At 37.8% G+C, this 25,702-nt stretch overlaps 2 protein-coding genes across 7 annotated transcripts; one reads left to right on the top strand and one right to left on the bottom strand.

Annotated features, from left to right (window-relative positions):
* Window positions 1-860: 860 nt before the first annotated feature.
* On the bottom strand, window positions 861-23,706 carry LOC23687928 (mitochondrial dicarboxylate carrier). Of its 3 annotated transcripts, none has more exons than XM_011495373.2 (5): window positions 23,556-23,706; window positions 10,400-10,737; window positions 10,215-10,341; window positions 10,014-10,146; window positions 861-1,735 (listed from the first exon to the last, which is right to left on the bottom strand). In XM_011495373.2, the coding sequence occupies exons 2-5, from the start codon at window positions 10,683-10,685 to the stop codon at window positions 1,415-1,417; spliced, it is 867 nt and encodes a 288-aa protein (XP_011493675.1). In that variant the 5' UTR covers window positions 10,686-10,737; window positions 23,556-23,706; the 3' UTR covers window positions 861-1,414. The 3 variants fall into 3 exon arrangements, with proteins under 3 accessions (XP_011493675.1, XP_011493676.1, XP_021693634.1); XM_011495374.2 differs by lacking the exon at window positions 23,556-23,706 and adding an exon at window positions 11,112-11,219; XM_021837942.1 differs by lacking the exon at window positions 23,556-23,706 and adding an exon at window positions 10,868-10,997.
* Window positions 11,586-25,375, top strand: LOC5576569 (elongator complex protein 6). Of its 4 annotated transcripts, none has more exons than XM_001662704.2 (2): window positions 11,586-11,823; window positions 24,585-25,375. In XM_001662704.2, the coding sequence occupies exon 2, from the start codon at window positions 24,610-24,612 to the stop codon at window positions 25,345-25,347; it is 738 nt and encodes a 245-aa protein (XP_001662754.2). In that variant the 5' UTR covers window positions 11,586-11,823; window positions 24,585-24,609; the 3' UTR covers window positions 25,348-25,375. The 4 variants fall into 4 exon arrangements, with proteins under 4 accessions (XP_001662754.2, XP_021693635.1, XP_021693636.1 ...); XM_021837943.1 differs by lacking the exon at window positions 11,586-11,823 and adding an exon at window positions 23,904-23,929; XM_021837944.1 differs by lacking the exon at window positions 11,586-11,823 and adding an exon at window positions 23,977-24,097.
* The last annotated feature ends 327 nt before the right edge of the window (window positions 25,376-25,702 follow it).

Genomic DNA, 25,702 nt, shown 5'->3' with positions numbered 1-25,702 from the left:
CGGGAACTGTTGCAACCGGCATTATTTTACTACAATTGACAAGGATGATTTTATGTCTAGCATCATTAGTCTTAAATATGACATTCAGAAGATAATTGAATGATTTTTGATTTAGGACATGGTGGAAATAATTATCCTTTATAATAAGCACATTATTCATTCGTGTTGCCATAATTCAAATATCAACTTATTTTCATACGGATTCATGCTGAATGCCATCACAGAATCAGATGATTTCTGTTCAACAAATAGGGGATGCATCATATTCACTAAAAATCATTCAAAATAAGGAATTTTGAGATATGCAGCCGTGTGAATTACGAATCATTCAGTTCATGGCGGGAGATTTTGTTCAGTGTAGATTGTGTTGGTGTGGAGGAAACAGCGAAGCATGCCATGTTCGATTGCACGCGTTTCATTGTTCTGAAAGATCGCATGCTCGCTACATGCGGAGGGGACACGTCCCCGGACAATATAATCCAGAGAATGTGTGCGAATACCTACTGAGTGCTGGAATGCAGTAACTACGGTTGTCACTCACATTATGCTAGAATTGCAGCGCCTATGACGCCGGCCAAAAGTTGGCTGCAGAGGATTAGCCCTGCCATGGCTGGTCACTTGTAATACTGTTTGAGTCGACTAGGAAAAGCAGTTTGTCAAAAGGTTGTATCGATAATAGCCCACCGAGATTTCTGCCCTCAATTCACTCTTACGTTTTGATCTCAGATCCTAAAAACGATAACGACATTAGAATAAGCCTATGCTTGGTTGAAACCCAAAAGAGTGCTTCCATAAGGGCCTATGGTAAGTTGAGCATATGTTGTTGATTTCTTTCAATTCATTCAACATTCAAAGGTCGCTTGTTTTACCATAAATTACATTTTTATTTATTGCCTACTTTTTACCAACTCGGAACGGTTTCCTGATAAGTTTACTTCTCAAATGATTGGGATCTCACAATTGGGCAGATGTCTAGTATAATAAAATATTTTCTTTCAAAACGTTAAACGATTGAACAGCACTACTGATACCTAGGTTCCTTTCTGTTTTCAACAGATACATAAAATAAACGCACTACTAATTAGTTAAATGTCACTTGGAATGTGTGTTTGTTCGTAGATTGTGAAAGCATTGTCGTTGATTGGAAAGAGCAGTTTGATTATAAATAAAATAACAAGCTTTAAACAGTGAGATAAAAGCTAACAGAGAAATGCTTGTAGAAGACCTGGATGCCTTCTACCATCCGGACTTTGCGCAAAACAAAACAAAATACACTTTAGAACGTCCCACCTAAATCTGAACCCGTAACCAAAAACTCCAAGCAACAATTGCCGGATCGAGCAACTATTGCAACAGTATTTCCAGTTGTTGATCCTAAACAGCTAATATCAACAAGTTATAACTCCGAACAGGTTCACTTCTTCTCCGGCTTCAGATAACCAAAGTTCATGCGCAGCTGTTCCAAGAACACAAACGTCAGGATGGTGTGCGGTCCCAGCCGTACGAAGGCCGGTACGTAACCCTTGAAGAAGCCCAGAGGTCCGAGTCGGGCGGTGTAACGGATCAGCTCCCATTGGCTTGCAAACTCGCCCGGTTTGGCGTTCATTGCTCGGGTCTTCAGCACGTCCAGCGGTTGGGTCATAGTGGTTGCGATGGCTCCGGCCGTCAGCGAGGACAGGAAGTGCGTCGTTAGATTGTCACCGAAGTAGCCGGACTGTAGCAGGAGATCCTTGACCTGTGCGGGAGTGAAAATGGGATATTAGTTCGTTTCAATCCTCTTTGAAATTTTCATATTTGCTCCAATGTACAGTGGACAAAAACGGATCAAAAACTTTAACTTAACACTTACTTCTAATCTTTTGAAAAATAACGAGACGTTGAATAATCGGTAGTCTCGTCTTGTGAAGACTTCAAAAAGCGTCCCGTTTTGCTTTTTTTGTACATCTTTTATTTCGACCAATTAATCATATTTAGATCTTGGATTAGATTAGATAGGTATTTACATTATTGCCGCTTATCTATGGTTTCAAATTTTTCAGTCAACTCTCCATAACTTTATATTGAAGAGACCATCGAGTTATGGGGTTGATCATTACGTAAGACAATTTTGGTGTTTTTTTAACTCCCCTGATAAGATTTCTTGTATGAAAATCAAAAACAATTTGTATGACGCGTAAGAAATTTGAAAATCCCCCTTCCCCCATAACCCGTTTCGTAATTAATGAACAGCCACTATAGACCACCGAAAGAGTGCAAGTGCGATCCAAGGGACCATCGAGGTAGCCAGGAGCCATGAAATAGATGAAGATAGGGAGAGTTAATCGTATATTGTGCATCCCGATAAAATTCAGAAAAAGAACTTCGCTCAATTTCCTCCTCTTTATCAACGAACTTAAGGTAACACACGATAGACTCATCGTGGCATCCATGACCAATCTATGTTCAAACTATCGTTGAAAAGAAAATATTTCTGTTTTATATCATATCGATCATTCGGTGATCTATCCGGATCATATGCTTGCTAACAACAGGCATGTTGATACACTTTCAGTTCATCTATGTCCGGTAGAACCGATATCACATCCCCAAAACTACAAAATTGATCATCATTTATGGATAGCAAACAGTTGCACCTTAAGCACCGCCAACACATTTTCAATCCGAAGGATTTTGGCGCGCTCGAACTGACAAATCCTCCGTTGTGGTGAAACTTCTTCCGTCGACGTGATGTTGGACAGTTTTCTAAAACAGTCGAGATAAAAGCCGAGCCGGCAGAGCAATGACAGTTAGTTCGTTCAAAACTTCGCTTCGGAGGTCCAACCGACGAACTCCAGATTGGTGCTGCGAAGTCAATATTGCATTGAAGCAGGAATACCTAAGACATTCTTAAGAGCTTTTTATTGTTTGCCAATACAACGATTACTGTTGAAACTCGGAGTTTGATTTATGATTATTTGTTACTATTTTATACAAGTCATCAACGCTATTTCTACAGAAGTTGCTTGTAAAGCCCTCCACGTTACAAATTTTACCGGAAAAGTTTCCAGGAATTTCTTTGGGAATTATTTCAATTTCAAATTAATTAAACCCAGGCCCGTCCCTTATCTCGTACTGTGTAGTCGTGTCTTTCACTTGTTTCTATCTTCCACTCTTAATCTATCACAGTTGATCTATTCATTCATTGTATTTGCTAGAACCCGAGACGGACAAAGAAAAAGGTTTCGCTATGCTTCCATTCTTCCATCATTATAGCACGCCTTTCCTTAGGCCCCAAGCACAATGTGAACGGCAACACGGTACAACGGCAAAACGGCAAGCCCATCTAGATCTACACTTTACTTATCAATCCCATGTTGACTAAATCCTTTTCAACATTGACTTGACAAGTAGAGTGTAGCTCAAGATGGGCTTGCCCCGTTTTGCCGTTGTACCGCGCTGCCGCTCACATTGTGCTTGGGGCTTTACGCCTGATACATAGACAGTCTGCCATAAAATTACCACCCCTCTACACCTTCTCGCATGAACTGGCGTAGATGCAGGGGTATGGGCCAATTCTGAATGCATCACAAATTCCAATGCAGTTACTTTGGAGCACTCCAACGCTGCTGCTTGCAGGATTTTTCAAAGAGATTACTCTCTCCTAGCAATGGATTACCTGCTTTGCTCTTGTCCACAGTTGATCAGCAGAAGTTTTCTCGTTTCATTTTGTATGGGGAAAGGCATCTAACTTCAAATTTTTTATGAATGAAAGTATTAATCGAAAAAAATATTTGGTAGGTGAGATGGCCATCAGCATTGCACACAACTGGTACCAAGAAAAATCGTCTACCTACAATAATTCGTAGATTTTTCATTTATTCCAGGATTTTTCATAGGGATTATTTTAAAAATTCATCTACGATTAGTCTCAGGAATTGCTCCAAAAATTCATTCAGGAAAACTTTCACGAGAATTTCTCAATAGATTCGATCTGGTTACTCATTAGGTTTCTCCAGAACTTTCTCTCGGAGCTTCTCCACCATTTCATCAAAATATTATTGCTGCGGCTCAAAAATTTCGCGAAAAAAAATAAGATTTCCAAATCTGTATTTTTATTCAAGGTTCCACACCAGTTAATAGTAATACTACAACAATTATTACAGTTATTGTTTCGATCATTCACTCATTAATTTCTTCAGAGATTCTGTCCGAATCTCTTCAAGGATTTTTTTCAAAAACTTTAGTGAGACATTATTTAGAGGTTCAAATGATTTTTGAGTTATCTTAGTAATTTATTAGGAAAATCCTAGAAATAATTTTATCAACAATCCAGGAGTTCTTCCAGAAATCATCGTAGAAACTGTTCAATGCATACTTAGAACTTAGAATGAATGAATTGTCTTTATTATCGAGACTTTCAGCCCTTGGTCGAAATTAGAAAAAAATCCCTTGACATTTCCCTGGAAACATCCACGATTGTACGATTGAAAAAAAATCTTTGTAGACTTCCATGAGAAATTTAAAAAAAAATGTAGGAACTCCTGAAGGAATTTTGAATTCTTGAAAATGCTTTAAACGTTGCAGTAAGTCATAATTTCAGGAGTTCTTTGAACTTCCTTGTAAAATGAAACAATTGATGACCCTTAGAAAAAAAAAACACGATTGAATTTAAAAAGTTATCTAAAACGAAACTCTTGGAAGAATATCCAAGAAAGATCATGAAAAATCACAAATCAAACTCCTGAAGATATCTTCGGAGTAATATGTGAAAAATGTCTACAGTAAAACGAACAGTCGCAATGTTACGAAGATTTACAAAAGAATGCCTTACATAGGGGCAATGGGGGCAATATGAACATACGGGGCATTATGAGCCACCCCGGATTTAAGGTCAAAAACAGTGTTTCAATGTCTAATGTCGTTATGATCTGCTAGAGGATGCTTCGAATAGCCACCATAATAAAAACCGTAAAAATATTCGTTTTAGTACTCGAAATATTCACAAAAATGTACAAATTTGTCGTTTGTCATAAAAAGCTTATAACTTTGTCAGTTTTCAATTAAGGCTTCAAGACAATTATTTTTATTATTCTGGAAAAAATTTATCAATCCATTCAAACTTCTGATAATACTGAACAATTCGTGCGCTAAATCCGATTTGTTCGTAAACAAAATTATTTGAAAACAGAATATTATTTAAAAAGTAAAATGGCGGGGCAAAATGAGCCACCTAGATTTAAGGTAAAAAAAACGGTATTTTGAACATGAAACTGCATTGCCTAAATATACTAGATTGTGTTGTTACTGTATATTCATCTTGGTGCACCATTACAAGAGAAACAATTAGCTAGAAAATAGGTTGAACTAAGTGTTGCAATTTAATACTAGAATTACATGGTATATTTACTGTGTGTTATGTATCTATCAAAATAAGCCGTTAATAATTAATAATTTCAAAACAAAGCTACTCAAATTTCCTTCCTAATATTTTACTGTTTATCATTAGCTCTTTTCAACATTATTTAAACAAAAAATCATATGATTGAATGAGGTGGCTTATATTGCCCGTTGGGTGGCTCATAATGCCCCATATGGTTGGTGAACACGCAGAAAACCATGGTTTTCAAAAACGTTCCTAAAATAATTTGCAAGTTAATGTTAACATTTATCATCGACATAACATGGAAGAAAACAGTTGATAGTATAAGTCACTTGCATTTAAACGATAGTTTTTGCTGTTTTTATATGCATTCCATGGCGTTTTCCTTAGGCGGCCATATTGCCCCGATTACCCCTATATTCATTGAGGAATGGCTTCAAATGAGGTACCAAACTCTCATGTCGTTATTCCTGTTAGCTTTTTTTAAGTCTTCTTCTTCTTGGCATTACGTCCCCACTGGGACAGAGCCTGCTTCTCAGCTTAGTGTTCTTATGAGCACTTCCACAGTTATTAACTGAGACCTTTCTTTGTCAAAGTTGCCATCGAGGTACAAATGGACCGGTTTTCGAACCGGCGTTTGAACCGATGTTCAGTTTACACATGTTTGGATTTAGGTTCAGGTGCGAGCGTTTCGGTTTGTACACGAAAACAGAGTACAAGGAGAATACGAAACCGCCTGAACCAACGTGTTCGTTTCGGAAGAATTCTTCTAATAAAGCATTTTCTTAATATTTGATTTCAATGATTGAAGGCACTTTCATTTTGTTTGATAAGCATTGTTTGTTTTCGTGAAAATTAAAACAAAATCACCAAATTTGTTTTCTTATGTTGTATACACATTTAGAACAAACGGGTTTGTTTTTAAAGACTGAAAAAAACTTCGAAATGAATCGTTAGACTAACCGTCTGAAAACTAACCGTCTGAAACAGACCCGGTAAAATTCGGATAAACCGTGTCCTGGTGGAATTTCTTGAGATAGTTTTTGGAAGAATCTCTGGGAAAACCCCTGGAGGTATCATTAATGAACTTCCTGGTTGAAAACTTGTAGAATGCTAAACGATAAAAAATGATAAAGACATTCTCCGGCAAAAAAATATGATAGAATTATTGGATTCATTCTCAGAAAAGTGAGAACTTTCTTTAGAAATTTCAGGAAGCCAATTGAAGGTATTGCAGAAGTTATGCCTGAAAAATATACTAGGAGTATTCCCTGGTTTTTGTATGGTCTCTTCTCATTTCCTTTTTTGGTCATTTGTTCTCTAATGTTCTTATTGTTTAGACACTATGTTGTTACCAGCCCTTATTTCAGTTATTCCTCAGAGATTTGGGATTCTTTATATTTTCAAAGAAATACATTGGAAAATTCTGCAGGATGTTATCCAGGGATTTGATTTATTATTTTTTGTTTATTATCTTAGCAATTTATCCAAGATCTCATCAAGAATCCAGTTCCAGCATAATTTTTGCAGGAGTTCACCTACAGACGTTTCATTCTGGTAATTCCATTAATTTTCCATATAATATGTAGAATTTTTATTTAAAAAAAAACGATACGTAATGTTAGGACCCATTTTTTACACGAGGGTCTTCATTTTCGCGCACGTCTAGCAATTCGGAATGGCACGTAAATAGCTACATGTACGTCCTTGCAAATGGCCAAAGCTGTCGATCTTATTAGGAATGGTCACTCAATCCATAAGGCAGCGGCAACATGTAATATTCCTGAAAGTACCTTTTGTATGAAGCTGAAGGCAAGGTGTGCATTGAAAAATCTCGGAAAACCCATTGTATTGACGCAGGAGGAGACTTTTACTGTAAACTTGGATAATTGATAGCGCAAAATTTGGCTTCCCAGTTGAAGGACAATGATTCAAGCTCCAGTTGTCTAGCAAAAAGCGTTGATTCGATGAAGCATCAGTGGAAAGTAAGGGTCCGTCCATTAAGAGATAGCCCCTAAGCAACCTGCAACTTGAAATACTAATGGACAAACGAGAAAACTTCATCTGGAAATCCTCCACTTCCAGCTGACGACATGTACAACAGAAAAAAATTTCTTGAAAAAGCTTCCAAATTGTGCGAAATCGAATCGTTCACGGCCATCAGCAGTGGATACGAGCATCGAATTTCGGTAGTTATTCAAAGAGATGGAACAAAATAATATATATATATATATATATATATATATATATATATATATATATATATATATATATATATATATATATATATATATATATATATATATATATATATATATATATATATATATATGTATAAATATATATATATATATATATATATATATATATATATATATATATATATATATATATATATATATATATATATATATATATATATATATATATATATATATATATATATATATATATATATATATATATATATATATATATATATATATATATATATATATATATACGAACGGGTCAACGGATTTGTATAATTCTTTCTCCATTTTGTTCGTCAAGGGTTCCGACGTGTTTGTGTGTATTAAAGTTCTAGGATATTTACCGGGAAAACCGAAAAAATGAGAGTGAATGGAACTGTCATTTTGTATGGGACGATTCATAGCGGTTTTCAACAGCCTTCTAGATGGCAAGACGAAGTTTGCCGGGATCACTAGTATATAATAAAAAAAATAAGAACAGAGTAAATCACTATTCGTGGTCACTCTATTCTTGGAGTGGTTGAATAAATTAAATTGAAATTCACGGAAAAAAAAAAACTGATGAAACTCATATTAGTTGTAATCCTTTTATTTAATACAAAACCAGTAAAAAAGTAAAATTATTTAGAGTAAACGAGCAATTTAAGGCATACGCAAAGTTAGGCACATCATGCACAAAGTTAGGAACAATTCAGATTATTTGCGCCATGTTAGGCACAAAGTATTGGATCACGTTTTGCATTTTTTTTTTCATTTTTTATGAATAATTTTTATTCTTTATAAATCACGTGTCCTACTAAAGGATTAAAAGCCTATCGTTGACAGAAGTTTGAATAAAAAAATACATATTTTAGCCTTATTTGAAGCAAAAATATGATGATAATTTCTTAACTGCGCAAAGTTTGATGCGTACACGGTAAGTCAAGGAAATTTCTATTACAGACACTTTGATTTGTAGCCGCGAACGTTACCACTATGCTAAGGACGACCCTCCATTGTTGTCCTCTGAAGGCATCTTCGGAGACAATACTGGTTGAATTCTTGAAGCTGTTCTTAACGAAAATCTTGGTGGAAATCATTGGAAGAATTACAATTCCTGAAAGATTTTAGACTTTCTTGAGACGTTTCTTAAAAAAAATCTCTAGTAATTTCTGGGTTTATCCAATCAACGTTGAATTCTTGAAGGTATCATGATTGAATATCTTGGAAGAATTCTTTAGGAAGTCCGTAAAAGACTTACTGATTGAAATCTTGAAAAATCTTCGGATGAATAGTTGAGATTGACTTTGGGTGGCAAACTCAAGAAAAAAATTTCATACAGAAACACGACACGACACACCTGACAGTACTACTGTGTCAGGTCTCTCATAAGACAATGTCATCCACTTCCCTCCCAGAGCAATATCTCAGCATTTTTTCCGTAGTAGTTGAGCCATAAATCGTTTGGACGATAGCTGAGAAATTGCGGTGGGCCTAAAGCTGGTGGCAGCATCTATTAGTAGACCTGACACTGAGGCAAAAATTCTTAGGTTTTCCATATATCATGACTTATAAACCAGGTAAATTGAGGTTTAATTGAACGCTTAACCATTTCGAAAATGGGATCATAAGTTTTATAGGTGAGAGCTACGATTTGTTTAACTACTATTCCTGCCCATACTCGCAAAAGAGTCCCATTTGATTTTTCGTCATTTTTGAGTTAGCTTCATGAATAGTATTCATTTTTAGTGTACTTTCTAAAATAAAACTCCAAATTGTATCTTTGTATGGACAAAATTAAATTATAAGAAACAATTTTCAGTCTAAATAGGTCCAAATAGGGTAAGTGTACCAGTTATGGACATAGTGGTTCCCTATTCGCCATACGTGATTACTTAAATGTCTTCAAATTTTGAAAATGTTTGTGTGTTGTGGTAGTTAGGTTTAAGATATATCATGAAGTTAAAGCATTCAAAAATACTTAAAATGTGAGAGTAATCAAAATGCCACATATGGCCAAATAGGGAACCATTATGGCCATAACTGGTACACTTTGCCTATGCTTCATTAACAGAATGTATGCAAAATGGCCAAAAAACCTAAATGATGCACTTTCCAAAGTCTGCACAATACGACAAGAACATCAAAAATCTATTTCTCATTATATTCTACAGGAACACGGATCCTATTCTTGGCAATTTTTAATCACTTTGGCAGTGGGTTTTTTTTAAAGCTGCTGAGCCCATATTTTGTTGTTTGCTCTATGTGTAAATGTATCTCACTTCTTATAAATGGCGAACTCGCGAAAAGCCATTCAAATAAAGATTAATTAATAAACATCTACTTCCTTGTTTCAGGTGCGCTAGTAGTTCCTGAGATTTTGGATCCGTTTTTGTTCACTGCACATTATGTCCTTTACTCACCAGATCGTAGAAGGATAGCTGCCCTATTGTCATGAACACAGCACGTGAGGTAGCGGTTGAGGCACCAGAGAACAGACGTCTGAAGCCCTCTTCCCGGTAGACGCGGAAGAGGCCATCAACGGCGTTTTTGTAACTGAAATTGGAGAAATAAGATGGTTCCAATACTTAAAGGATAAGGATACAGTTCGATCACAAGCTTACTTTCTTCTCTGCTCCAGTGGCAGTTTGATATCGTTCTGCATGCGCACGTTGACCATATCGGCAGGGGTTCCCACGAAACCTCCGGCAGCACCAGCTGCACCGGCCAACAAAGCCTTACCCAGGAATCCTGAAATTCAAAACGAGTTAGAATCTGATTGATAGCTTCGACAATGTATTCGCCTTACCGGAATCGCTGCCCATGGCCTGTTTGCCGACCTCGTAGATACCGAACCGGGTGGTCGAGTAGGTGAGCTGTCGCAGCAGGGAAGCGGACAGCCCATTGTAGAGCGCCAGGACGCCCTGAGTTCGGACGACCTTGCCGGTCAACTGGAGCAGCGAGATCTTACCCTCCTGTTGGGTTTGCAGTTGCACCTTGAGCAAGTCCAACGGATGGGTACAACAGGCTGCTCCGGCACTGGCCAAACCACCAAAGTACCAATAGGATACCCGTTTCTGCTTGTCATCGGCCATGTTGCTTAAGGTGGTATTGGTGGCTGACCTTGTGCTCTGTTATCAATGAATCCTGCAAAGAGACACATGACCCGACGAAAGGTGAGTTCATTGATATAGAACATAGGCGGCGAGCGTAATCACATTCCACCAGGCACTCCCAAAGTCGATACATTTTCAATGTCATTGTCATCGTCACATACATGTTGCTAGGCTGTTAATTGTGACATAATAGCAGCAAATCGTAAACAAATGAGAAAGGCGAAGACCATGAAGTAGGAAGCTGCATTGCGAACAGACACACCTCCCAACACGACTACGCAAATAACTAACTTTTGGTTTTCGGATTCTTGTTTTTACCCTCCTGCTCGAATCAGTGTGTGATATATTTTTAGATAAAGAAGTAAATTCAAATTGTAAGATAAAGCGAAAAAGCAAACACCGTACCGTTTTTCTCCTGGCTATGGATTGAGGATCGGATGTGTGTGCGCGATGCGAAGCTCGCAGCGAATGGTGAATGACGTAAGTGAGTGTATGACTGTATCTGACAAGCACAGGCGATGACGGTAGCAAAAGAGAATGGTGAACAGCAGGCGCTGACAGCTGATCAAGCTTTCGTTTCTCAGGCAAAGCAAAAGCATTGAAATTTTGTTTAAAATGTCTTTACTGCTAAATTTATTATTTTTTTCGTGGATCATACATGTCAATTATACGAATTTAAAAAAAAAGTAAATGCACATGTAATGTATTTCGAGGTCACAGCTAATGCATCTAATAATTAGTTGAGGAAATTGATGTGCTTTTGAGGTGAATTATTCACCTCAAAAGCACATCAATTTCCTCAACTTTTCACCACATCTCGGCTCGAGATAGTGCCCAATTCTAGTCGATTGTGCCCAATTCACGCACACACATTCAAACCGTGGCACATGTGATCGATGTTGTCAAAATCAGCTGGTTTTATTGAGGTCTTGTTGACGCTGAAAAAAAAGTGTTGTTGTTTGCACGTGCATTGTGATTGAGAAGTTGTAAGAAAAGGGAGTGATAACAAAACTGTTTTTCCTCGTTGAACGAGAGCATCGCAGATTGGGCGGAAAGACGAGTGATAAAAAGTTGTCGCTTGGTAACAGGCTCGTCTCGCCGTTCGCCACGGCACAGGGTAAGTTTACGTTTGTGATTAGATCGTCACGACTTTTCTGCACCCATGGGTTTCTAGATAGGGTAGAGAACTGCTTGGGCATTTCCATTATTCATTTTGGTATCTTTTTACGGCCATATTTTCTGAAAGTTTTACAAAACCCCTCTGCCAAGGACAGGATTCGGCACCCTAGTAGAGAAGTTGGTGGCTTTGATAGCTATGTACCGTAAGGACGCCATTCACCGCTCATTGAGTTATTTTGGAAAAATTCGAACAAATTTTCGCTATAAAAGTTATTATTATGTATTGGTATACCAAAAAGGGTTGTATCAGATTGAAATTTATATGATTTTACCTTATACATTTTTTTTAAAAAATAATTTTAATATGAGTTCAACAATGATTTTACTATGGCAGATCAAAAAATGATTCTCAGTTGCTAATGTTAAATATGTTGTCGTACTATAGTACAAAGATAACAATCAGCTAATTAAAGTAAATTGATTCCAACTAGTGCTGTGTATAGGGCCTCATACTTAGGATGAGCGGTGAATGGCGCCCTAAACCTGTATCATTGGTATACATGTCATTCGGTATCATTATACATTTTTCACATTTCAACTTTTTTTCCTACAAAAACAAATGGTTTATCTTGCGTCTAGCGCAAGAAGTTCTGAAAAATATCAAACGACTGATTTTTGACAGAATTTAACATATTGAAATGCTGTTAAATGAGCGGTGAATGACGTCCTTCCGGTAATTTGTTATTTGGTCAAACCCTGAATCTGCACGATTCTCCCTGAAATAAACACACCATTAGGTGAATTCCGGCGAACAATTTCTTCGAAGAGAAGAAATTTTCTTCCATTACGCACCAGCAAGAAAATTTTCTTTTCTTCGAAGAAAATACGCGCCGGAATTCGCCTACATATGTGTTCTTTTCATCCTAAAAATCGATTTTTTGCTGATTTTTGCCTAATTTTCTTAAATTTCACAACGCGTAGAGATACTTGAAATTGCGAAGCTTCTTTATGTGTCATATAGAGTGTATTGGAAAGCCCAAGCAAGACGCTTCGTTTTCTGTTTTGCTGTTCGCGCTGTGTGAGTGCGAAAAGATATTCGTGTTCAGTCGAGGATGGATTACCAACTGGTGAGCTCGTTTCATGCTTACGATAACACATTTTTTCATGAAAGCGTAACTCTTATGTAATATTTAATCAAACTTTGTATGGTTCGCCACTACAAGTATCGGCATTATGCCTGCTTTATACAATTCTAATATACATATAAAATTTTTGACATTACTTGAAACATTTTTTGAATTGTTCGACATTATGAATGTCGACGTATTTTTTAAAACTTCTACCAAAGACTCTTCTTCTTGAGACAAAAATGCACAGCAATACTCTTATGTAATTTTCAAACAAACTGTGTATGGTTCGTCACAACATGTGTCGGCATTATTCCTGTTTCATACAATTTAAAATACATGCTTATATACTGCCCATAAATGCATACCAGTCACACTAGCAAAACAGCGCACCCAAGAAAAACGCGATAGAAGTCGTGAACACCTGCATGCTTTCTTTACTCAAATTATATTGAAAATGCGATGTTTTCGCACCCAAATTTGAACTCAAATGGTGCAATGAACTATTGATTACAGTATTACATACATTTTGTTTATTAATTTTATCAAATATTTATTTAATATACGGAAAAATGTACGCGTGACTGATATGCGTTTATTTGCTTTTGAATGTACGAGAATAAACGCATTACAGTATCAGTGCTTACTATGATGCATCGGTCTTCACATGTGTAAATAGAGATAGAAAACTAGTTTATTACCTCTATTCATGTGTATTATTGTTGTTCGACAGTTTAGTGTCCGCATTCAAAGTCGCGAAAATGTCTGCTCTCGATTATTTAAAAAGTTATGATACTTCTTCCGAGGATGAGTGCAGGAGTATGACCGATGGCGTCCCGTTGGACAATGACGCGGGCTTCTTCTTCTTCTTCTTCTTTCTGGCGTTACGTCCCCACTGGGACAGAGCCTGCTTCTCAGCTTAGTGTTCTAATGAGCACTTCCACAGTTATTAACTGAGAGCTTACTATGCCAATGACCATTTTTGCATGTGTATATCGTGTGGCAGGTACGAAGATACTCTATGCCCTAGGAAGTCGAGAAAATTTCCAACCCGAAAAGATCCTCGACCGGTGGGATTTGAACCCACGACCCTCAGCTTGGTCATGCTGAATAGCTGCGCGTTTACCGCTACGGCTATCTGGGCCCCTAATGACGCGGGCTCTGAAGACAAGTTCGCTGGCTTCAACGATAAGGACGGCAATGCTGGCGACGACGGCATAATTCAGTTTCCACCGAAGACGTAGCATTGGGTAAGCTGTTTAAAATCCTTGGAGGACACTATATATGTGACGGGGACTGATGAAATGGACTCAGACGGAAGTCAAACAGCCGTTGATGAATTTTCCAAAAACGCAAGAGAACAACAACATGAAAGCGACACACAACGCCAAGAAGCGTCGATTATCGCACCAAGTAAAGCTTGCCACTTGTGGGTGTATAATGAACTACGGGCTTAAAATACCGAAGAAAACCCGTATTCGTCTTAACACGTTGCTCTAGGCATTGGATTCACGAGAGCAAACCAGCTATATACGCCAGTGCGTGGAACGAGGGGAACGAGTGGATGTTCAAAGACGGCGTCGGTACAAGTACGAGGAAGACAATCCAAGGAAATCCAATAGCTTTGTATGCTGAATCAAACGATTCTTCCGTTTAAGTGTGTCGTAGATTTTTTCTGACCACCCTGGGTTACGGCAACAATTGTGGATAAGTATACGTATACATGGTATTTTCCTTTACTTGACTTACTTATCAACACAATTTGGTGCAAGTCCTTATCACACAAGTCGCGAGACTGACATGCGTTTATTAGTAACGTGGGACAGACCAAGTTCGGTATTGTTTTTAACATTTCTAGAACAAACGTATTATTTTCTTATAATACAATGAAAGTACATGCCCTCACGGAGAAAAAAAAATAGTAATTCCAACCAATTTTCGGTTGTTTTCAAACTAAACTTTAGGTTGAATTTTGCCCAAACAAATTATTAGTTTGAATTTACCACTTCGGTTGTTTGAAACAAACTAAATTTCAAAGTTATTTTCAAAACAACATGAGAATTAAAAACAACAAAAAGTTGATTTGAAACAACCATAAAATTGGTTGTTTATTTGACAGCTGCAAAATCAACCAATTATTTAGGTTGTTTCAAACCAGCTGAAGTGATTTGAAACAAACAAATTTCATTTTGAAATAAACTAATGCGTTGTTTGAAACAACCGAGTGATTTGGTAGTTTGTCTCTACTTTCTTATTGTTTTTTTTTTCTTATTATTATTAATTCAAAACTTCTTTGATGTGTTTATATGTACTTTATTGGTATTTTAAGAGTAACTTCGCATTTTACCACTAAAAGAAATAGAAATAATGGTTTTGGTTGAGCGATAAAAATCCCCGAACTCCAATTTCCGCTTGTTACCGTTTGTATTGCTTCCATTGCAGCTATTTTCAAAAAGAGAAATCTGATGAAATAATCCAGTCGAATCAGCGAAAAAATCATTTTGACGGTTGTTCGATTCCTTTTACTTTATCTGCAAGAAGTTAAATAGAAATAAAGAAACATAACTCAAATTATTACAGCTATAAATACCTATAAATATGACTCAGATGGAGGGAATTCAGTTTCCGATATCTATGGTACCACTGTAAAGGAATCATCTAAAATTTACGGAGTTTTTTTAAAACAACATACGGCTAGCTAGTTGAATAAAAAAGCATAATTATTGAACTTTTCACTGATTATTTATGACAATTATTTTACCGGATAGAACTTTACTAGATAACGACTGATTCTAAATATGCTCAATAATTTTCTCAAGATGGCTGGGTCTTCAGCCCAAATAAATTCAGTACTAATGAACCGCTGCTGAATGGCGATTTCCAACAACCCAAAGAATAGTAAAAACAATGCACACATTTGTTAGAAACTACAAATATATTTGTTTATAACAACAAAAATCTGATTATAATTAAACATATATTTCAGTTTGAAAATATCTAAGAAAACAATTTGTTTCAACAAAAAACTTCAGTTAGGTTTAACAAAAAATCAAGTAAAAACAACTAATATTTTAATTTGAATTTCAACCAAAAATTTGGTTGTTTCAAACTACATGGTTTTCTCTCCGTGCTTTAATGACGTTTCCCGTAATTAACTAAAAAATGACAAAAAGTCACGTGGGACTGTTATGCATTTATGGGCAGTATAGTAATCTCGTGCATCGCTCAATTTGGCGATTCTCCTTTAAATAAACACTATACAGCTGTGTTCGAAATAATAGTAGTTAAAGCCGAATTTGATTCAAAATATTCAACCATTCAACTTTGACATGCTGTAACTTTGTTTCCCTATGAGCAGTCGACATATCATTAAAAATTTAAGCAACAGGTAAAATCGCTCAAAAAAATAGAAACAGGTTTTTAAGAATGTGTTAAAATAAAACATCTGTTTGATGAAACATCTATATAAAAATTGCTTATGAAGGATCAGAATTCATGAAGTCCTTCACTAATCTTTACAAGGCCAAAATATCATGTAGTCCGGTCTGTCTGGACACCGACCATATCTTCTTGATCTTGGTTTTTCCGTTTTGTGTTATCTTATCAATATTAAAGATAGAGTAGAAGTTCCAATGACTGCTATTCGTGATCAAACCTCAACATCCCACCGCAAAATCGCTAGTGTTTGGAGGTAATGTTAACCTCCAAATTGCGAAATCATCACCTCCAGGTTAGTTCTTTGCATGAATTATGGTGGCGCATCGATCACCGCAAGTTTCTCGTTAAACAGTCAATAGTAAAACTTTTAATTTTGGTCACTAAAGTCAAAGGCTACCAGCCCTTCGCGATAGCGATAACTGGCACAAACGATGTATGAGGACCCAATTATGGCGATATATACTCTGGAGGCGATTTGTTCACATTTTTAGTTAAGTGAAATACAAGAAGTAAAGGTCTCATGGCGCCTTTGGCAAGCCGATCTTTAGGCGCCCCTAAGTCAATTTTGTTTTCATGATGCAAATTTGTATATGGTTATAGTTTCCGTAAAATTCCCAAGTAACCATGCTGCTCAAGCTGTAATTTTAGCAGCACCCCCCGCTAATTTGAACGGTACCTCATGCAAACCTTCGGAATTCATTTTTAATTTGAACATCTAGTCACCCTAGAAACGTGTTTCTGGTTACCTCTTTCACTGTTTTGTTTTGATTCTACGTTCCGTTCCACAGCATTCCGTTTCACCTTACTCCGTTCCTTGAGCTAAATGACGTTTGAACCATTTTTAATCTTAACGATGTGCAAATTAGCGGGGTACAAATTAAAAAGTGTTCAGATTAAATTTGTGTGACTTCTGAAATTGAACAACTTTGTGGAACAGACCAACTTTCCACAACTTACCGTTTTCGAATTAAATTTAAAAGTCTCTCGGTTACTAACTTTTGTCTTTGAACAACCCTCTGAAACTCTATGTAAAATGACTGCAATGTAATAATTCCCTTACAGGCAAAATTTCAAGTTATTTGTAGTTCGTCATCCAAATTTCAGCCAATTCGGACTACTAGAAGCTGAGATACAGCACCCCAAACTTGGGCATTTTGTATGGAAAAACAGCATTTGGTTACTAACTTATGTCACTGACTGTATATGATATTATATGCCTTTTTTGTTGGATGGAACTATCAGGGCACGTCACCCGATTAAAGCGAGGTGGATAGGAAGATTGAAACTATCAACTTTTTATCGCCCACATTTCGTGTAAAAAGGGCGTGCTCTTCTTATCATTTTTTGGGTCTTTCTGGCAAGCAATGGCTTGATTGTGCAACTGTGTGAACTTACTTCTGGAATTAGTTTTGTTTCCGCTTGCGGGCTTCGCGTAAGTGTCTCTGCCTACGGGTCCGCCATTTGTTTTCGGCCCTTCAGAAAGGAGTGTGATTGAATACAAATAGTCAATCTTGAACAAATTGTTTCGTTAGAACAGGCCATTGCTACCGATCTGATAACTTGCTACAATAGATGACAGATTATATCATCACACGTGGTCATTGTTTTAGTTAGCTAATGAGGCTAATTCGTGCAGCGCTGGACGGATCGGAATCGAATGTTAGAATTGCAGACGAGGTGTCGATCTTGTTTGTTATCTTACATGACTTGATGCATTTTAGAATTTACTATCCAAAGTTTCACAAGAGACTGTGACGGAGAGATCTGGCTTGCAGAAAAATGGCACTATCACCAAACAATGGATGAGAAAAAATGCTTTTAACCAAATTAGTTTAAACAAAAGTCGTTGTAAATTGTCTAAATTTATGAAAATCGTAAAAAAACGGTTCTAAATCAAAAGTTATTGGATTGCTTATCAATAGTTGCACTATTGAACTTACAAGTAGGATGTATGTATTGGTCTTCTAATTAACTTATAATCTTATTCCAATTACTACGTTAAGAGATGATGAGCCAGTCTCGGACTGCAAATCTCTCAAATAAAGATATCTATCTATCTTCCAATATGGTGGCTGATCTAGTGGTAGTGTGTGTCCCAATTTTTCTAACACTGCCCTTGTTGAAATAATATAAATCTCACATAACTTCTGATCTTGCCCTAAAAGCCATTGGTAACCATGTATGTAGCTCGTTGTTTCTGAGCATTTGAATGGATTTTCATGTTATTTAACAACACTATGTTTAAGAAAGGATCATTATCTACCTGCCAGTGATGTTGGTTTGGATGCTTATTCTTTCATTTGCTCAGAAACAACGAGCTAAACACGTGACTACCAATGGCTTTTAGGGCGTTATCTCAGAGTATGCGAGAAATGTGTATAAAAAATGGAAATTAGTAAGGAAATATAGTAGAAAACAATTGAAAACCTTAACTTTTTTGCTCATTTGCACCAGTGATAGTGGGGCGTTTCTAGAATAGTGAGTTTCAATGGGAAATCAATGTAAACCACTATTATAGGAACAGAAGTTACCAAATATCACAGTAATAGAACATGTTCCAGTAAAGGAGGAATATTTTTTTTTTCTTAAAGATTCAATGAATATATCATTCTAAGATTATTTTTTACTTGAAAAAGAATTGAAAAGCTTTCGAATGACATATTCAGATGTGAAAAACGAGCTTCTGTTATTTTCTGGAGATTTTTTATTCCTCAACCCATTGCCTCCATCACTGGTACAGACACCCTACCTACGTTACAACATCGAGCTGAATTAGTTTGTTGAATTTGCCGACACCATGAGCGTTAAAGGATTAAGTGTGGAAAACATGACATCGGACTATTCACAGAGGCTGACTATACTTCTTGGTGTGCCAAGAATTACGCTAGCTGCATTTAGTAGTTGAAACCATTAGCATAACTTGAGAATTGTTGGTTTGCTAAGCTGTAGCGAAGGAAATACGGAAAATTTACTATCTTTCTATCGTAAAGTGCACTAATTCAGCCTATTGCCTAGTTCCGCGCATTCTGTCCAAAATTTTACGAATTTTTAGGTGAATGTGAAACAAACCCAAGCTTAAAATTTTCGAGAAATAATGAAGTAGTCGTTTTTTGTACAATTATGATTCTTTACCATTTTGCATAAAGCCTTTTTAGAAAAAGATACCGCTGTTTATACCTTTTGGTGAAAACAGTTTGTCACCGTTAAACTCTCAAAAGCATGTCCCTCATTCAGGTTCGGCCACTAAGCTGGTTGAATGATACTGATTTTGACCATGCATCGGCGTATCAAATTATTGGTTCTACTAATAAGGTTCAAAGTCGTTTTTTGTAACTGTGGACAGGTTTCATCGCATTATACATTTAAATTCCTTGAAACAAGAAGCTTATTTCAGAATGTAGGAGGTCTGCTACTTCACTGATTTGGAATCGTTTACCTCTTAGATCCAAAGATAAGCCCTTGAACTCGGATAGAACTTGTCTTATGAATTGAAACCAGCCTCAGAGGCTGATTGAGTCATTTTTCCACTTCGACCTCCTCATCATCTAGGACAAATAGGTGGATCTTAGTGACTTATTATTCTCTTATACTCTTCCGACCATAACTTATTCGTATTAGCAAGAACAGATACAACAAGAGTACAATATTAGACTGGCCCTTAAACAAAAAAGTTGTAAAACTCAACGGGGCACCCCCTAGATATGAGCCTTAGGGTAAGAAAAACACTCTCTCAAAATTTCAACTCAATTCATTGCTTCACCAGCTGGCGCATTCGATTTGAAGTTTGTATGGGATATTCGTCTCAAATATATTGAAAATTGATCCTATGTCACTGTTTCGTTCCGTATACTAATTGTTCGCGTTCAAATAAGCCCAGAATGACAAATACACTAGTTGATACCCTAATGAACATAATTGCAGAAGGTTGTATCTGGATTTAATCTCATTTTCATTACTCTTTCAGTTGTTGATAGTTAGGCTTAGATCAGCACTCCCGTACAGTCACTTATATGCATGCGACATGTGCCTCAGCTCGCCCACGGTCATAGGTGGCTATGATGCGCTTAGTGGCTACCTCCAAGCTATGTTGAAGAAATACAATCAGTATTGCATGACATACTTCAGATGGTTAAAACATCATCTTTAATAATTTTAATCATGGTACAATCTTCTACAATATTCTTTGCTATCACATCAAGTAGTGTTTTTGACATTCTGGGTCCAATTGAACGCGATCATAATTTTTCCTGAACCAAACAGTAGATGATGTGCTGTTGCTCATATGTTTGAGCTGAAAATCCCATATTAACTTCAATTCAATTGCGCCAGCTCATAAAACGACCAAATGAGCTGAATTTTTCAGAAAGGCTTCGTCTAACCCCAAGAAATAATCCTGGAGGGTGCCCCGTGGAATCATACAACTTTATTTTTCTCCCATAGTGAGCTGGGCCAGTCTAGTACAATATGGTAGATCTTACCTCGTAATGCACCTCGAAAAGGTGATCCACCCGCGTTACGGGAAAATGTGCGGAATTAGGGTCTTAGCAGCTCTGAAGTACAGCACTTTACGGTATCTGTCCTCTCCATAAACGAAATAGCGTTTGTATGTCATGATTAGGCTTCCTAATGGCAAATAAGTTACATAATTCTTTCACTGGTGCAACTGTTTCCACACCAACGTCTATCAAAATTTTGCTGAAATTCGACGAACTGAAATCTTTAGCAATCTAATTTGTTGAAATTCAAGTATAACTTTGCTGATAATCAGCAGAATTGTAGAAAAACTCAGCAAACAATTGGAAATTTTACCAAAAAATGCCGAACATTTTTCAGCAGCGAATAATATCAGCAAAACATTGCTGACTTAAACCATAAAATATTAATGTATAGAAAGCTGAGTTTAGAAAATCCAATGGTGGATCCGCGAAATACACCGACTCGATTTGATGCAATGGAGCACTTTTATTAGCGTTTCCGCACTAGTAAAAACTCCTACGATAGTCCAGCGGTGAAAAAAATGCGTAATATAATCCTTGGCATAACCGTACTGAAAGAGTTCCATGCTCTGGCTAGCACGTTAGCAGTGCAAGGTTTGCTAGAACATCTAGTAATCTGTACGTAAAAAAATCATTTTAATCTAGTTCACCGGGTGATCATTACACAACTTTTACCTTTAGATTCGATGTTTAGTTCTAAGTTGATTGTATTCTGATGCAGCTCTAACAACAGTTACATTTTCCATAGGGCATTTCAAATCCGAACCAAATAAGCGATTGGGATTTGAATTCGCATTGCCCAGTGAAATACACTTGTACTACACGGGAACAAATCCATTCTCAAAATCTGGAATCTGAGTCATGATTTTGGGAATAAAGTGTGTTTTTATGTTATGAAAATACACCATGAATTATATTCACGAAATCATGAATTATATCATCGTAACACGCACCGTGCGTTACGATATTTTCCGTTGACAGCAAATCATGACTATGATTCCTAGAATCATGAATAATCGAACTTGGAATCATGAACTGAATTCCGGAAAACGAAATTATTATTCATGAATACGGGTGCAAATCGTTTATGATTCCATGGCTTTTTTTGTAGGCCATGAATAAAAATCATGTAAATTGGTATCCTATTCATGAATTTGGATGGAAAGTATCAGCTGACAGTTTGCGCGAGTGTCAAAACTCAGAGGTCGTCATTGTTGTTTACTCGTAGTGCCCCGAGCAAGATTCCCGTTTCCCTCTTCTGGCGAAGTGGTGATTTCGACAGAAAAAGCGGTGTGTTGACGGAAAACGGAGAATACAAAGAGTCACCTCCATCAAGCAGCACGGTGGCGGGAGGTGCATCCGAAAACACAGAACCCCCTGTTCAAATATCGTCGAAGTCTGTGGCAAGTGTTGGCAGTAGTGCACCGGATGAGGAACCACCACCTCCAGGAACGGAAGATACGGCATCGGTCCAAACGACGTCGTTGAATACCCTGGGATCACCAACAGTGATGCCATTGACGATGAACATGAAGAGGGGGAATCGAAAGCGACGACGATGAAGAGGAAGGACGGTTGGAATACGAGGACATTAGTTCCAGAGAAAAGACCAACATTGGATGATGAGTTGGGAAAGATCCATCAGATTACCGGTGCCAGCAGCAATGACCTGAGACATTGCGGTAATGTATTTGTAATGTGTGGAACAGACTGTCGACTTGCTGGTGTTGTTGAGTCGATCCCTGGAAAAGATGGTCAAAACAGTATTTGGTATTTAAGTCTGTTCGTATAACACTGCGGAACATTTTTTATTTTCGTCTCAAGTACTAAAATACCGCTATCTTCCTAATTTAGGGTTGCCGTTTTCAAAAATATCACGTCTGTTTTTTTTTTTGAGATAAGGCACCGTGGAGTAAGTGGATGCAGAAAAATCAATAGTTAACTTCATTGTTATGTACAGCTAACCTGAATAATGTAATCCAAACTTTTTTTTTCTGTGGGAAGCAAATGAAATTTCACATTTTTTAATTCTTATGAACAACATTAATATCACCACCGACGCAGAAAATTTTCAAACCGGTTCTTACTGACAAAACTGACAGATGCGCGTAACGCCCAGAGTGTTTATGATTATTATTCATGGAGCGGTTCGTTTTTGTTCATGATATTGTGTATTTTCATCATGATATCATGAATTTGATTCATGGTTTCATGAGATATTTTGTTTTTCTTTTCATGATTTTTTATTCATGATAATGGGAACAGATTTTTTTCCGTGTACGGGCAACTCTCCATAACTCGATATTAAAGGGACAAACGAGTTAGGTTAGTTTCGAGTTACAGAAGATCCAAGAGATTGTCGAAGTAACTCAAAAAATTCCAAAATATTGTATTTTACGTTTCCTATTTATTACGTCAGAATAACTTGTACCCCCCGAGAACACGCGAAAAGTTAGAATTCATAATTTCATTCAGCAAAAATCCGGGCACACCTCTTGAAGCACTATAGCGCATTCTTATCACAGAAACCGTTCATCACTTTGACTTGCAATTAACTCCCTTGTCGCCGGCCCGATTAGGTTCACCGAAAATTGTTTTATAACAATTGCACAAACTCACGCATCACCATACGAACGATAGATTATCATCATCCAGAATTCAATGCTTACTTTCTACGGTGAAACGAAAACGTTGCTGATGACAGTCTGCGTCGTCCTTTCCAATCGCACACTACTGTCACTGTGCACTCTTTCACCAACGATGTACTGATTCGGACTAACTCGCTATGATCGGTTAGCTCCGCACGATTAGGAGAACAGCTTTGCGTTTTATCAGCATATTACAGCATCGTCATCATAGTAGTCGGGAGCGCGATTTTGTGGTGGGGTGGTGGATTGGTAGGGTGACCAGCCAGGTGAAGGTCGCGGACAACTGCGTTATCTGACCGTTGGTATTGATTGATGATTAGGCTATCTTGTCAGGGTATTCCATGAGATAGTCAGAAAGTGCAACACTCGTTTGGGAAGTGCACGATGTACAAAAGGTTTGCATTTTTGCTTGTCTGAATTTTGGTCACTCTATTCATCCCCAAAAGTCCATAGCGATTCGTTCGTCAGCCAGAGTGGATTCAACACATTAGCGCTGCGATCGTCGACATTGTAAATGTTTCGCACGCAATTCTTCCTCCCAGCAGCTACATCTTGCCATCAAAGTAGGTCTGACGATCGCTTGCGTCTTTTGTAAAATTTCTATTTTTCGATCTTATTGTTTCTCACCTACGACCAAAGCAGCCGCTTCTGCTAGGGAGAGGTGTGACGCCTGAACTTGGTCTAGTAAAATCTTAAACCAAATCGATAATTTCCTGTCGGTTAAAAATAGATCCACGCACTTACTTTAGGGACAAGTTTTGCCCACAGAATCACGTGTGCGATTCGAACTGTTGGGTGTCAAATTATAAACATAAACATGTGTTTCCAGGCCGAGCGGAAAAGCGGCGCGTTAAATATGTTGACTCACCATGAAAATGCGATTCAAGGCGAAGTGAAATTTTGAATCAACTGCGCTGCTCTCGATAATCTTGAAAACATTTGCCTACTCTAAAAGCGTTCCATTGATGTTTAATCTAGCAATCAACACTTCTTCAGTCACCATAGTAACCCATTGCTAACTGGTCTACTCGATTGATCGTCTCTTTGCAGATATCTCACGTCTCAACTCTACACAATGGCACAACCAGTTCTCGCTGCATGTGGCCTGCAAAACGAACACCTTCCGCGTCTCACCTTGCTCAAGCAGGACTCCGGGGTGGACGGGAGCTTCCTGATCGCCGCCATCTTGGGGCATCGTCTCAAAGCATCCAAAGATCATCATGTACTCCTGATCGCTACCCACCACACCTATCACCACTACAGTTCGGCCTGCATGAAGGTGGGCTTTAATCTGGGCCCGGCACGTGACTCCGGACAGCTACAAATCCTGGACGTCGCCGCCGAACTGTTCCACAACTATCCGAACTGCTTTCCTAGCTTGGATGACATTGCCCACCGAGTTGGCACTTTCCTGAAAACGCATCCCGGCCGAACGATCCTGGTGGATGATCTGACCTACTTCCTCAATTTCGATCACTCGGAAGCGCAGTTGATCGACTTTGTCGAGCAGTTTGCGGCGACGGAAGATCGCCACCACTCGCTGGTGATCAAGTTGAACACGGCCGATCTGTGGGCCACGCTGTGCGCCAATTTGGACGATATGGCCCAGGTGGAGATCGGACTGCAACGATTGGCGTCCGGGCAGTTTCGGGAAGTGGATGGACGGTTGGTTGTTAGTCGGTACCCAGCGGAAGAGGATGGCGAGCAGGATCTGATAAAGGTAAAGAAGGTCGACAAATCGGTACTGTACAAGGTGAACGAGAGGAACATCAAGGTTTTCGTACCGGGAGAGGTTGGTATCAAGAATTTGTAGAATGATCATTATATGTTGTAAGACGATAGTTTTTTCAAATGAGATTATTTACTAGAGAAAACCCTTTGGCGTGGTTGGATGGTCGCAAGGAAACAATAATGATACATTGAAATCCCATGCAACGCTTTAAAATCATTTACAACCAGTACAAACGAGCTGATTTGAGTCCGATTCCCAGCTCTCCCGAAACACCAAAAGACGAACATTTTGGGACCTTATCTATACACTTGTCCTCCGTCAGTTTGATGATTGAGACGCACTGATCCTTTTCAGAAGCAACAAGTCTCACAAAATGATACATTTCAAATCAGAGTAAAGTTCTCTCACGATTTTAGTGTTAAAGGCTGGCTAAAAG

Source organism: Aedes aegypti, chromosome 1 (assembly GCF_002204515.2).
Source record: "Aedes aegypti strain LVP_AGWG chromosome 1, AaegL5.0 Primary Assembly, whole genome shotgun sequence".
Classification (NCBI taxonomy): Eukaryota; Metazoa; Arthropoda; class Insecta; order Diptera; family Culicidae; genus Aedes; species Aedes aegypti.
The sequence above is the reverse complement of the archived record's forward strand: the minus strand, read 5'-3'. Positions and strand labels throughout refer to the sequence as shown.